At 39.4% G+C, this 15,299-nt stretch overlaps 1 protein-coding gene and 1 pseudogene across 14 annotated transcripts in view; one reads left to right on the forward strand and one right to left on the reverse strand.

Annotated features, from left to right (window-relative positions):
• MYO9A (myosin IXA) overlaps positions 1–15,299 on the forward strand; it is a 410,239-nt gene that overhangs the window by 203,552 nt on the left and 191,388 nt on the right. For all 13 annotated transcript variants that reach the window (XM_084897620.1, XM_084897626.1, XM_084897629.1 and 10 more), the window contains one exon: positions 11,161–11,282. In XM_084897620.1, the coding sequence (XP_084753746.1) occupies positions 11,161–11,282 (122 nt within the window). The remainder of the gene's footprint in view (positions 1–11,160; positions 11,283–15,299) is intronic.
• LOC311612326 (deubiquitinase OTUD6B-like) lies at positions 3,393–5,903 on the reverse strand (annotated as a pseudogene). Its single transcript has 2 exons — positions 5,118–5,903; positions 3,393–3,444 (listed from the first exon to the last, which is right to left on the reverse strand). The product of its transcript is annotated as a deubiquitinase OTUD6B-like (transcript).

Here is a 15,299-nt window from a genome sequence, read left to right on the forward strand (position 1 = left end):
TATTAGTTTTTTGATGGAGTCTTTTGTTTTTTTTTTGTTTTTTTACGTATAATATGTTATCTGCAAATACGGACAATTTTACTTCTTCTTTTCCAATTTGGATGTCTTTTATTTTTTCTTCTTGTCTAATTGTAATAGCTAATAATTCTAGTACTATGTCAAACTGGAGTGTTGAGAGTGGGCACCCCTGTTTTGTTCCTGTTCTTAGGGGAAATGGTTTTAGTTTTTGCCCATTGAGTATGATGTTTGCTGTGGGTTTATCATATATATATAGCTTTAATTATGTTGAGGTATGATCCTTCTATACCCATCTTGTTGAGAGTTTTTATCAAAAAGGGGGTGTTGGATTTTGTCAAATGCTTTTCTGCATCAATTGATATGACTATGTGATTTTTATCTCTCAGTTTGTTTATGTGATGTATTATGTTTATTGATTTGCAGATATTGTACCCTTCTTGCATCCCTGTAATAAATCCCACTTGGTCATGGTGTATAATCTTTCTGATGTACTGCTGGAGCCGATTTGCTAGGATTTTGTTGAGGATTTTGGTATCTATGTTCATGAGGGATATTGGTTTATAGTTCTCTTTCAGTGTGTTGTTTTTATCTGGTTTTGAGATTATGGTGATGTGGGCTTCATAGAAGAAGCTTGGAAGAGTTCTTTCCTCTTGAATTTTTTGGAATAGTCTGAGGAGGATAGGTTTATTTCTTCTTTGAATGATTGGTAAAACTCCCCTGTAAAGCTATCTGGCCCTTGGCTATTGTTTGCTGGAAGTTTTTTGATGAATGCTTCAATTTCTTCCATAGTTACTGGCCTATTGAGCTTTTCGGATTCTTCCTAATTGAGTTTAGGAAGGTTATATTTTTCTAGGAATATGTCCATTTCCTCCAGGTTGTCCAGTTTGTTGAAATAGAGTTGTTTGTAGTATTTTGTAACAGTCCTTTGTATTTTGGTGGGGTCTGTTGTTATTTCATCTCTTTCATTTCTCATTTTGTTTTTTTGGGTCCCCTCTCTTTGCTTCTTGGTGAGCATGGCTAGAGGTTCATCAATCTTGTTTATCCTTTCAAAGAACCAGCTCTGCGTTTTGTTGTTCTTTTGTATTGTTTCTTTGGTCTCTATGTCTTTTATCTCTGCTCTGATCTTAATTATTTCCTTCCTTCTGCTTGCACTGGGCTGTTCTCGTTGAGTTGTAGGGTTAGGTAATTTATTACCATTTTATTTTTTATTTTTTGCAGTTTGCTTGTAGAGCTATGAACTTCCCTCTCAAGACTGCTTTCGCTGTTTCCTATAAATTTTGGATTGTTGTGTTTTCATTGGCATTTGTTTCCATGATGTTTTTTATTTCTTCCTTGATCTCTCAGGTAACCCAGTCAATGTTTAATAGCATGCTGTGTAGTCTTCATGTGTTTGATTTCTTTGGATTTTTTTTATTGTAGTTGATTTCTAGATTTTGCCACTGTGATCTGAGAAGATGCTTGATATGATTTCTATCTTCTTGAATTTGGAGATACTTTGCCTATGTCCCAACATATAGTCTGTCTTTGAAAATGACCCATGTGCACTTGAGAAGAATTTATATTTAGTGACTTTGGGGTGAAATGTAATAAATAACAATGTAATAATTAAAAAGGTAAAATCGAGTGAGGGAAATAAGAAAAAAAATAGTTTCTTAAGTAAATGATGCAAATAATGAAAATAAAAACTAAAACCAAAAGATAGATATAGAGACAGTAAAGCAACAAGCAGACTGTCAATTTACAGTGGGGAAGGGAGGGAGATCTGGGGGAGATAATAGATCAACCGAAAGACTTGTATACATGTATATAAGTACAACCAATGGACATAAAACTCTGGGGAGGGAGGGAGGGAGTGGGGCAAAAAAAAAAAAATCAATAAAATATATTAAAAAAAAAATAAATAAATAAAAAATTATGAAATAAAATGAAATAAGATGTTTAGTAATAAAGGTTATTCACTTCCTCTATTTTCTTTGGCACACCTGTTTCTCAGTCCCGACATTATTGTAGTTTCCTGCATTTTACTGCTCCTCATGTTGTAATTGAGTCCTGATTTTTAAGCAGGCCTTGTCTTAATATTTGGTATTTCTTTATTTTTTACTAGAGGCCCAGTGCACGAAATTTCTGCATGGGGGCTGGGGATGTCTCTCAGCCCAGCTTGCACCCTCTTTAATCTGGGACCCCTTGAGGAATGTCTGACTGCCCATCGGATTGGACCTAAATGGGCAGTCTGACATCCCTTTCACAATCCAGGATTGCTGGGTCCCAACTGCTCACCTGACTTCCTTCCTGATAGCCCCTAACCACTTCTCCCTGCCAGGCTGATCACCCCCTAGCCACTCTCATGCCATTCTGATAGATGTCTAACTGCTCCCCTATTAACCTGTTTGCAGCGAACTTCCCTCTTCTGCCGACCTGGTCACCCCTAACTGCACTCCCCTGCAGAGTTGATCGCCTCCAACTGCCCTCCCTTGCAGGTCTGGTTCCTCTCTACTGCCCTCTCTTTCTGGCCTGGTCCCTCCCAACTGCCCTCCCCTGCTGGCCATCTTGTGGTGGCCATCTTGTGTCTACATTGGGGCAGGATCTTTGACCACATGGGGGCAGCCAACTTGATCTTATGTGTTAGAGATATGGTCAATCTGCATATTACTCTTTTATTAGGTAGGATTACACTAGGGTCAAATTGTGATTCAGCCTCTGGGTGTAAGTGTTTCTGGGTTGACTTCCAGGACTCTAAAGCCTCTCTAGCTTTTTTTCATTGTGGCACTCAACTGGTTTGCAGAGGCTGGCAGGCAAGTCCAGCAGACTGCACACTCCTGAAACTTGCAGGCTATCCCTCTGTGCCAGATCAAAACAGTTGCTCTTTAGAGATCCCCCTTGTTAGCTGCTCTGAGGAACCCCTTCCACAATCACGGATTACACCATCCCAACAGTCTGGGGCTTCTCCATGCAAACACCTCCCTGGTCCTCCAGTTTCCGCAGTGCACAGTGCTGCGTTTCTGTCTTCCACCGGGACTAGAGCCCTCACCCTATCCCTGCGAAATCTGACCTTTCTGTGATGGAATGGAGAGCTCCTTTGAGTCCAAGTGTTAGTGCCACCTGGACCGGTGTTCTGGGGCTCACAGCTGCTCAGCGGTCACCGCAGTTGTGGATATTCAGGTCTCTGAGAAGAACCACTTTTCCTTTCAAGATGGCGAGATCTCTGAGAGGGGACCCAGCCGCCATGGGTGCTTCCCTCTCAGGGGAACTCCGTCCAGCAGTCCCCTACCTTCTCCTGGAGTTCGGCTGTCCCTTAGCTTGCTAACAAACACTCCCAGTGCGACCTTCAGCTGTTCTTTCTTTCTGCTCCAGCACAAGGCTCAGAACACATCTGTCTATTCTTCCGCCATTTTCTCCCAGCCCTCAATCTTAACATCTAATTTACATCTAAAAAAAAAAATCACACTATTGAAACAAAACTAAATTCTCAGTCATTAAAACAAGCTTCTTAGCTGCATTTTCATGTGTCATAAAAAAACACTTCATAGCATTAATCCCATCAATAGGTTACTGCAATAAAATTTATTTATAAGTGTTAATTAATTTTCCTATTACCACCCCCCTACTTTATTGCATTGACAAAAAGACTGAGTCATTTCATTTGTTAAAGAAAAATTACACTGAAATGGTTATTGGAAGCTTTTTAAAAAATAATATATATTTTAATTGATTTTAGAGAGGAAGGGAGAGAGTACCTCTAGCATGACCCCTACTAGGGATCGAGCCCACACCCTGAGCATGTGCCCTTGACTGGAATCGAACCTAGGACCCTTCAGTGTGCAGACCAATGGTTTATCCACTGAGCCAAACCAGCTAGGGCTTTTACTGAAAGCTTTTAAAAAAATATTTAAGATTTATTTCAACATAATGTGCAGTATCCTATATTAATATTAATAAAAATATAAGCAAACTAGGGGTCACGAGGCTGCCATGGGCACAGGGGCAGGTCTTGGCCCATCCTCTGTACCCCTGCTGACTCCTCCTACCGTGCCCCCATCCCCTTGTCTTCCAGCAGCCCTGCTCCTGCTGCCACTGCTCCCATGTGCTGGCAGCGCTGGCCCTGCTCTCAACTGCTGATGGCACAGAGTGATTAGGGCTGGCACCAGCAGTCATTGCAAGTGGGGCTGGCGCCTTCAGCAGGTGTGAGCAGTGGCTGCTGCCTGATCACCCCTTAGGAGCAGGAGGAGGTGAAGAAGCGCTGAGGGGTAATTGGGGCCAGCAGCCTCTGCTCACATCTGCTGATGGAGCCGAATGATTGGGGTCAGGGCTGGCACTGGGCACTGGCAGTGAGTGTAAGTGGTGGCTCTGGCACCAGCAGCAGGTGTGAGCAGGGCTAGAGCCGGCAGCAGGTGCAAGCACTGGGTGGGACAGCGGCATGTGGGAGCAAAGAATTTCCAGTAAACACCAGGCTTGCCCAGATGACAGTGCCTGGTGCCCTGCCTTGGTCTGGCGCCCCCACTCACCTGCTCCACCACCCCATAGCAGCCAACGCCCTCCATGTTCCACGCACTCCCCCCTGGTGGTCAGTGCACATCATAGTGACCGGTTGTTCCATTATTGTTCAGTTCTGCTGTTCGGTCTATTTGCATCATATATATATATATATATATATATATATATATATATATATATATATATATATATTCATATTCATATTCATATTCATATTTATATATATTTATATATATTTATATATATTTATATATATTTATATATATTTATATATATTTATATATTTGCATATTGGCCTGTGAGTGATGTTCTTGACAATGGACTTACAAGTATTTTTAAAATACCACTAAGAGGACATTGGTTAAAGTTTATCTCTGGCACAATTTTTTGAGAAACCTGTTAAAATCTTTGCCATAAAACGGTTTTTCAGCAATATTTAGAACAACCTAGCACTTGTTGTGAATTATTCATATTGGAACACTGTATTAAAATATAATTGTGTAACGTTTTGTAAACTAGTTGAAATTTCCAGTAGCTCTGTTCACTTTCTAAGCCATATGCATATTTCATATATGCAATTCTTAATAGGTTTTTTTTTTTTTTTATACTCTTTGCCAACTACAATGGGAGGAGAATCTGCCTGTATTATCTTTATTGGTGTTTGTAAAATATGAGATAGAGATTTTAGCTCAAGGAGATTTCCCCATGCAGTTGTATATATAATGCCATCACAATACTTTTTGAATTCTTCTGAAGTATACATATCTTCCTTCTGTATTAGGGTTTGTTAAAAATGGCAGAAAGTCTTTCACATGGCTTTGCATATACTTAGCAGTTTAATTACTGAAGGCAGCAATAGTCAGAGGCATGGCATTTCTGTTCTTTCAATTGATCTTAAATAGCTCTCTACATGCAATGGCCATCAGATGGAATCTTTAATTTCTAACTGTCTAGCTGCCAGTATTTGAGCAAGTTTTTCACTTTCTACACATCTAGCTTTATGTAAGTCCTCAATTTCAGCTTCAGCTATCCTTTCTTTCTGCTCTTTTTCCAGTGAAGCTTTTTTGTCTCATCTCTTTTATGCTGTTGATATCTGAGGTGGCTGATTCTCAAGAATCAAGTTTGAAATGTTAACAGCACCAGAATGTATTTTATTATCCCTAAAGTTAGCTTAAATTGCTCCAGTTTCTCTGTTTCTGTTCCATTTCTGCTTCCAACTTAGCAACATTTTCATTGAGTTGCTTCCTCTTCTTTTTGTCATTCTTCGAAACAGCATTATTCATACCTTAAATTTTGGCTTGCAACTCCTTCTCTTTGTAGTGTCTCCTCATCAGCTACTCCTCTTGATCAACCCCTTCCACTGAGACCCTGTGTACTACTGATGAAGTGTTCATCAGTACTACTGATAAATCTAGTAGTTTTTATCAGTACTACTGATAAATCTAGTAGTTTTCTGGCACTATACATAGTTATTACAATATTATTGGTATATTCCCTGTGCTGTACTTTACATTCCCTTAACTCAGTAGTTCTCAAACTTTCTAATGTTGTGACCCTTTAATACAGTTCCTCATGTTGTGGTGACCCCCAATCATATTACAGTTATGAAGTAGCAACAAAAATAATTTTTGATTGGGGGTCACCACAACATGAGGAACTGTATTAAAGGGTCGCTGCATTAGAAAGGTTGAGAACCACTACTAACTGTTTTTATAACTGGCAATTTGCAGATTTTAATCCCTTCCCATTTTTCATCCATTCCCCCAACCCTCCTCTCATCTGGAAACCTTCAAAATATCTTCTGTATCTATGAGTTTGCTTTTGTTTTGTTTATTCATTTATCTTGTTTTAGATTCCACATATAGGTGAAATCATATAACCTTTGTCTTTCTCTGACTCATTTTACTTAGCATAATACCCTCTAGGTCCATCCATGTTGTCAAAAATGGCAAGATAACATTCTTTTTGTTATGGCTGAGTCATATTCTGTCTTCTTTATCGATTTGTCTATCAGTGGGTAACTTAGGTTGCTTCCCTATCTTGGCTATCTATACTAGGTATAAGAGAAATATGCAAATTGACTGTACCTTCAAGATACCCACCAGCCAATCAGGACTGAATATGCAAATTAACCCAACAAATATGGCTAATTTGCATACACAAGTGCCAAGCAGTCAGTGGTGGGACACTTGTAATGATGCAGGTGTTTTGCTCCTCGCCAACTGCTCTAGGCCTCTGGGCAGTGTGGGGAGGTGGAAAGGCAGCTCCTGGCTGGAGCAAAGGTGGAAAGGCAGTTCTGGCTGGAGCAAAGGTAGTGCTGGCAGCCAGTGGAAGGAAGGCCCATTCTTGCAGGAATCTTCATGCATCGGGCCTCTAATTGTAAATAATGCTGCAGTGAACATGAAGATGCAAATGTCTTTTTGAGTTTGTGTTTTGGCTTTCTTAGGATAAATACCCAGAAGTGGAATTGCTGGCTCTTTCTTTGTCTATTGTAATAGCCTTTGTTAAATGTCTGTTTGTTTGATATAAATATTGCTACCCCAACTTATTTGTTTCCATTTGCATGAAATATATTTTTCTATCTCTTTATTTTCAGTTTTTGTTGTCTTTTGACCTGAAATGGGACTCCTGTAGACAGTATATGTTTGACTCTTGTATTTTTATCCATTTGGCCACCCTATGGCTATTTATTGGACTATTAGTCCATTAACATTTAAAGTAATTATTGATATCCCTGGCTAGTGTGGCTCAGATGGTTGGAGTGTTTCCCATACCAGCGAAAGCTTCCAGCACCCCCTCAAAAGCTTGAGGTTTTCATTCCCAGTCAGGGTATATACCTAGGTTTTGGGTCTGGTCTGGGTTTAGAGCATCTATGAGAGGCAACCAATCAATGTTTCTCTCTCACATCAGTGTTTCTCTCTCTCTCTCTCTCTCTCTCTCTCTCTCTCTCTCTCTCTCTCTCTCTCACCTAACCACTTTCTTCTCTCTAAAAAACTATAAGATAATTAATAGGTATGCAATTATTGCTGTTTTGTTATTCATATTTTTTATCTTATTTTTTTGTAAAAACTGATTTGGGTAGTGATGAACCTCTTCAGCTTTTTCTTATCTGGGAAGCTCTTTATTTGTCCTTCAATTCTCTATGATAGCTTTCAATTCTCTATGATAGCCTTACTGAGTAGAGGAATCTTGGTTGCAGGTTCTTCCTTTTCCTCACTGTGAATATTTTATGCTAATCCCTTCTGGCCTTCAAAGTTTTTATTGAGAAATTAGCTGACAATCTATGGGAGCTCCCTTTGTAGGTCACTAAGTGCCTTTTTCTTTCTGCTATCTATCCATCCATCCATCCATCCATCCATCCATCTCTATCTGTCATTTAGTTTTTGTTAAACCTCACCAGAAGATATTTTCCCATTAATTTTAATTAATTAATTATTTTTTGTTGATCCTCACCTGAGGATATTTTCCCATTGAATTTTAGAGTGAGTGGAAGGGATGCGAGAGAAAGGGAGAGAAACATCAATATGAGAGAGTCTTTGGTTGCTTCCTGCATCTGCCGAAACCAGAGCCACATATCTAACCTGCAACTGAGGTATGTGCCCTTGACTAGAATCAAACCACTACCCTTCAGTCTATAGGGCTACACTCTACACACTAAGCCAAACTGGCTAGGGTTCTTGATGCTTTTAAGATTTTAACTTTGTCTCTAACCTTTGGCATTTTAATTTTGATGTATATTAGTGTGTCTTTTTGGTTTCATCTTGTTTGGGACTCAACTTCTTGGACTTGTGTGTCTATTTTCTTTTCTAGATTAGGGAAGTTTTCCATCATTATTTCTTTAAATAGGTTGTCATTTCTTTGCTCTCTCTCCTTCTTCCAGCACCCCCATGATGCGAATGAATGTTGGTACACTTGCGGTGGTTCCAGAGGTCCCTTAAACTATCCTCACTAAAAAAATTCTTTTTTTTCTTTTTGCTGTTTTGCTTGGGTGTTTTCTGCTACCCTACTTTCCCAAAAGCTGATTCTGTCATCTGCTTCATCAAATTTACTGTTGGTTTAATCTAATTTATTCTTTATTTTTAGTGATTGTATTCTTCATTTTTAACTGGTTCTTTTTTATGTTTTGTTGCCATTTTTATGTTTCTTATCTCTTTGTTAAAGTTCTCACTGAGTTCATCTCTTCCCCTATTGAACAATCTTATAACCAGTGTTTCAAACTCTGCATCTGGTAGATTATTTGTCTCCATTTAGTTTAGTTTTCTTTAGTTTCCTCTTCTTCTTTTATTAGTGACATGTTTCTTTGTCTCTTCATTTTGTCTGCCTACCTGTGTTTGTTTCTATGTATTAGATAGATCTTTTATGTTTTCAGTCTGGGTAGAGTAGCCCTATGTTGTAGGTATCTTGTGAGGTCCAGTGGCACAGTCTCCCAGGTCACATGAGTTAGGTGCTCCCTTGTGTGGGTTGTGTGTGTCTTACTATTATAGTTGAGTCTTGATTGCTCTTGGCACTTCAGTGGGAGGGATTTACCCTCAGGCCAATTGGCTAGGAGGAGTGGTCATGATTATATCAGAGATGCTGTTGTGCAGGGGCTGACCCCATGGAGCAAGATTTATGTTAAAGGGATCTAGTGCCTGCTGAGTTTCCCCTTAAGTCATTTGTAGAGGAGATTGAGTGTTCCCTTGTGGTCTGAAGTTAGCCACCAGGTATGTAGATTCAGGGGCCTCTTAGGAGGGGCTCTGGTGCAGGCCAAGGTCAGCCACTGCCTATGCCATTCTGGGGCCACATCGTATGGTTTACAAAGTGATCTGCAAATGGTAACTACTTGTGTTTGGCTTGGAGGTGCCTGGGAGAATCTAAGCTGACATCTAAGGCTGGCTAGCACTAGTGCTTGGCTTAGGCCCTGCTTAACAAGGAGTATGGGATGCTCTGAGACCATCTACTGCTTGTTAGGAGTTTGTGAACCTTTGGGAAATTTTAGGAAAGTCCCCAGCACTAGCTGAGACAGGCTGTTTAAATGGAAAAGTGGCTTGAGTTGGCCCACAAGTTGTATGGGGTGGTGTCCTAGAGATCAACAGGCAGGGTATTAGCCAGGTTGATGGATACTCAAACTTGGCACTGGCCTATACCTGTAGGCTGGGTGGAGAGAGTGATCAATAAAGGAACAGTGGCATTTATCAGCACTCTGCCTAAGAGAAAGCTGCTCCTCTTGCCCTTGCTTTGAAACCAGACTATTCAGTTCCTTTCTGTATGGCCCTGGTGCTTTTTGAGTTGCTGCCCCAGTACTGCTACTCAGAGCAAGTAAGTCAGTGAGTAAATCTGTGCACAGGCCCTTTAAGAGGAATGCCTGGGACTCCAGCAGCCTTTCCTCTTACTCAGCCACAATCCCCAATTATGGGATATCTCTTCCTGGCATTGGAATCTTAGACTGGGGAGCCTGGTATGGGGCTGGAACCCCTCACTCTTCAGGAGGGATCTCCACAGCTGAGTTATTCCTCTGATTTTTAACTGTCACAAGTGGGTGTGAGACCAGCCCATTTTGCATCTCTGCCCCTCCTTCTGGTTTTGATGTGGCTTCTTCTGTATATTTTTAGTTATAGAATTTCTGTTCAGCTAGGCAGTTCTCAATGTTGGTCATTCCATAATTTAATTGTAATTTTGATGTGGGTATGGGAGGAGATGAGAGCACTGCATATAGCTACTCTGTTTTACTTGTGAAATTTTTAATTAAAAGGAAAGAATTAAGCATTTGGCTTTCCCAGTTAGAATAACTATCATCAATTGGTTGCATCTGTATATTAGGGTCATTTTTCTTTGTAGGATTATAATAATACAGAAGTGATATAATTATAAAATCACCATATTTATAGAGAAGTATGCAAGTATTTTCAGTGAATACTAAAATCATCATGTAAACATAGTATTTTCTTGGTGCCTAAATATCCCTGTAATATAGAAATGTATCTTCTTAGGTTCTCAGGGGCATCTTTCTGGAAAATAGTCAAAAAGTAAAAGCATCTCACTGATGGGTAAAATAATACTTTTCAGTACAGAGAAATATTAGTAAGGAATGTGGGGATTTTGACAGAGAGAGGGTTTTTAATAGTTGCTCAAGGCCTGAGGTTTGAATTTTTAAGTGTTGGAATGTGAAACTTTGTTATTTTAGAAAATATACTAAGAGTTTTGTTTTGCTAAAGGCAAGTATATTTGAATTCCATATGATTTATATCAGTAATCACTGGAGGTGATGGTTTTCCACTTGGCCCAGACATTGTTTTATTAAATTCATTGTGATGATTTATAGTCACATGGGAGAAATTAGGATTCTATAGTATATATTTTTTCCTTAGAGTAATCATCAGATAGGATGTCTAAAATAAATTTAACCCTAAATTTTGATCTGAATGTATCACAAGTAGGATTTAACAACAACAACAAAAAATTGGTTGCATGTATTTTTTAAAGGAAATAGACACATATTCTATCAAGATTTTATAAAATTGAAATTATACATTTTGTCTTGTGTCTTTGTGATTTAAAAGAGGAAACTTTAGACTATTCTTTTTTAAGCCCGTTAAAAGTTTTTCAATCCTTATTATCCTATACCTATTATTGTCTGTAAGATGAATAAATTGTTAATTTGTTATTTCCTAGGAGGAATACAGAGCTGAAGGTATCAGCTGGCACAATATAGACTATATAGATAATACCTGTTGCATAAATCTTATTAGCAAGAAACCAACAGGACTTCTCCATCTTTTAGATGAAGAAAGCAAGTGAGTATAATTCTTTCTCATTTTGTCATAGGCCATTTGGGCTTTTCATGTCTAAGTCCTAAGCTTTCTTCTTACATTATCAAGTGCATTTTGTGTGTGTGTGTCTAGGAAAATTGGATGGACTTCACTATTATAGAACTCATTTAAATATGATTTTCCATTTTTCTTCTACAGAGTTACATTGATGTTAAATTTTTTGGCATTAATTTATTTTGTTGTTGAATCAAGTTATATGTGAGATATGTTTGCTAATTTCCTATTTAGTAGAAAATGTATCATGATAGATTAGTGATGCTGCCACAACTGTGCAGGTAGTAAGTGGCAATATATGCCAAATATTTAACATCCTTTGCTAATCCTGTTCAATGTACTAAACTTATCTCTAAGCTTCAGAAATAAAGCTTCACATGGCATCCTTTAGAGCATTCTCAGTACTCTATAAAGTATTATTTATAGTTAAATTATGCCAAGAGATGGCAGATTTAGAATTGGAGAAACTGAGGTGATAGAAAATTGTGTAGGTTTTTTATTACTTTTAAGTAAAATATTTGGAAATTAATATTATACCCATTAAACTAGGATGTAAAATATTGCGGATTTATTATTCATACATCATGTTTGTGTGGGACAATCTAAAGTTTATGACTGTTGTCCAGTTTAGTTATTAAAGGTACTTACTTTTACCCTCAGAAAATCTGGTTTATATAGTAACTTATATGTCACCTTATTGATAAGCCATAAACACAAAAAATGCCTGTATAGAAATACAGAGTGAATATGGCACAATGAAAAATATATTGGAAAGGAGACTACAGTTACAGCTACTCTCTGTATTACTAGACTATTTACATCAACCTAAAATGAATTAAAATGTAATTATAAAATATTATAATTACATGGCCACAGTTGTGTAAAAGTTTTTTGTTTTGCCTATATGCCCTGAAACATATATTATCTAACCTAATAATTCTACATAATAAAAGAGTAATATGTAAATTAACCATCATGCTGCTCAAGCCACGCCCACTAACCAATCAGAGCAAGTATGCAAATTAACCCCAACCAAGATGGCTACAGCCACAGAGAGCAGTTGAGAGATTTGGGTTTCCCTGGCAATGGAAGCCAAGCTTTTGACCTGCCCTAGCTGGCCTAGGCCTCCACTCAAGGATACAAAGTTTAAATTATAGAAGATAAGTCCAAAGAAAAATGGCAGCAGCCATGGAGCTGGAGAGAGCAGTCTAGGGTTGCCCCCAGCAACTGAGGAAGCAAAGTTTCCACCTGCCCTGGCCGGCCTAGGCCTCCACTCAAGGCCACAAAGTTTCAATTATGGAAAATACATAAAACCAAACAGAAATGGTGGCAGCCAGAGTGAGCAGGGGGGTGTGGCTCTGCTCCAGGCTACAAAGTTTCAATTGTAGACAGTAAATAAATTCCAGATACCAGGGCCTCTGCTTGGGTCACCAGGGGGTGTGGCTGGCCTGAAAACCACCACAGGCCCCTCGCCCAGGCCATCCCACACCCCAAGGGAACCCCCACCCTGATCCGAGACACCCCTCAGGGCAAACCAGCTGGCCCCCATCCATGCACCAGGCCCCTATCTTATCTAATAAAAGAGTACTCTGCATATTGACCTTCACTCCACCACACAAGATGGCCAGCAGGAAGGGCAGTTGGGAGGCACCAGACCTGCAAGGGAGTGCAATTGGGGGCGATCAACCCTGTAGGGGAGGGCAGTTAGGGGTGGCCAGGCTGGCAGAGGAGGGAAGTTGGGGGCAAACGGGCTGGCAGGGGGGCAGTTAGACATCCATCAGGCAACAGTGGGCATGGAGAGGCATGCAACAGTGGTGGCAGCGTACACGGCTTCAGAGACGGTGGCAGCGGTGGCCGCAGGTGTGGTGGGGTGCCCGTCCCGCCTGTTCCATCCGCCCCACCCCACCCCACCCTGCCCATATGCAGCAAGAGAGGTGGTGGTGGCGGGAGGGAAGCCCACCGGAAGTCTTGCAGGAATATTTCTGTAACAGGAGCCTAGTCTCTTATAAAATTGTAAGGTATTGGTTCTTAACTCTGCTGTGTACCTTTACCGCTGGTATATTTTCTTTGGAAAGGTTCATAGGTGGTTTTTTAATTTCTATTCGAGGATACGTTTTTATTGGGGGGGGGGGGTTGGGAGGAAGGGAGGGAGAGAGAGAGAGAGAGAGAAAGAGAGAGAGAGAGGAGAGACTGAACCCAGAGAGAAACAGAAACATCAATTGGTTGCCTCCCATGTGTCCCCTTCTTTTCCTTCCCTTCCCCTGTATGTGCCTTGACTGGGAAACATTATGCTCCAGCCAACTCAGCCACACTAGCCACAGCCATAAGTAGTTTTTTTTTTCTTTGTTTTTCATCTTTATTTTTTATTTTATTTTTTAAAAAATTAAATTCTTTATTGTTTAATGTACTGCATAAGTCTCCTTCCCCCCCCCCCCACCCCATTTGACCTCTACCCTACTGCTCCCCACCCCTAGCAAATGCCCTCAAACCCCCCTCCCATATCTATGTTCATTGGATATGCTCATATACATTCATATAAATCCTTTGGCTGATCTCTTACCCTCTTACCCCCTGCTTTCCATCATAGGTAGGACAGTCTGTTCAATGCTTCTGTGACTCCAGTTCTATTTTTGTTTATCAGTTTATGTTGTTCATTATATTCCACAAATGAGTGAGATCATGTGATACTTATCTTTCTCTGACTGGCTTATTTCTCGTAGCATAAAGTTCTCCAGTTCCATCTATGCTGTTACAAATATTAAGAATTCCTTCTTTTTGACAGCAGCGTAGTATTCCATTGTGTAGATGTAAAACAGTTTTCTAATCCACTCATTCTGACAAGTGTGAGATGGTACTACATTGTTGTTTTGATTGTATCTCTCGGATAATTAGTGTCTTTGAGCATGTTTTCATGTACCTCTTGGCCTTCCTTCTGTCTTCTTTTGAAAATATTCCATTTAGGTCCATTGCCCATTTTTTAATTGGATCATTCATTTTCCTTTTATTTAGTTGTATAAGCTGTCTATTGATGTTGGAGATTAAATCTTTATCAGTGATAACATTTGCAAATACGTTCTCCCATATAGTGGGCTTTCTTGTTGTTTTGTTGATGATTACTTTTGCTGTGAAAAAGCTTTTTATTTTGATGTAGTCCCATTTGTTTATTTTTTCTTTAGCTTCCATTGCCCTAGGGGCAATGTCAGTGAAGAAGTTCTTTTGGCATATGTCTGAGATTTTGCTGCCTGTGGATGCCTCTAGTACTTTTATGGTTTCCCGTCTTATGTTTAAGTATGTATCCATTTTGAGTTTATTTTTGTGTATGGTGTAAGTTGGTGATCTAGTTTCATTCTTTTGCATGTATCTGTCCAATTTTCCCAACACCATTGATTGAAGAGAATGTCTTGACTTCATTGTATGTTCGTCTCTCCTTTGACAAATATTAATTGAGCATAGTGATTTGGGTTGATATCTGGGTTCTCGATTCTATTCCATTGATCTATATGTCTGTTCTTGTGCCAGTACCAGACTGTTTTGAGAACAGTGGCTTTGTAATACAGCTTGAAGTCTGGTATTGAGATCCCTCCTACTTTACTCTTCTTTCTCAGGATTGCTGTGGCTATTCGGGATCTTTTGTTGTTCCAGATGAATTTTTGGAGAGTTCTTTCTAGGTCAGTGAAATATGTCATTGGTATTTTAATGGGGAGTTCATTGAACCTATAAATTGCTTAAGGAAGTATGGACATTTTGATATTGTTGATACTACCAATCCATGAACATGGTATGTTCTTCCATCTGTTTACATCTTCCTCTATCTCTTTTTTCAGTGTCCTGTAGTTTTTTGCATATAGGTCCTTTACTTCCTTAGATAAGTTTATTCCTAGGTATTTTAATTTTTTTGGTGTGATGATAAATGGAATTGTTTTTTAGTCTCTGTTTCTATAAGTTCATTGTTGGTGTATTGAAATGCCATAGATTTCTTGGCATTAA

Source organism: Pipistrellus hanaki (genome assembly GCF_964339955.1).
Source record: "Pipistrellus hanaki genome assembly, chromosome: 1".
Taxonomy (NCBI): Eukaryota; Metazoa; Chordata; class Mammalia; order Chiroptera; family Vespertilionidae; genus Pipistrellus; species Pipistrellus hanaki.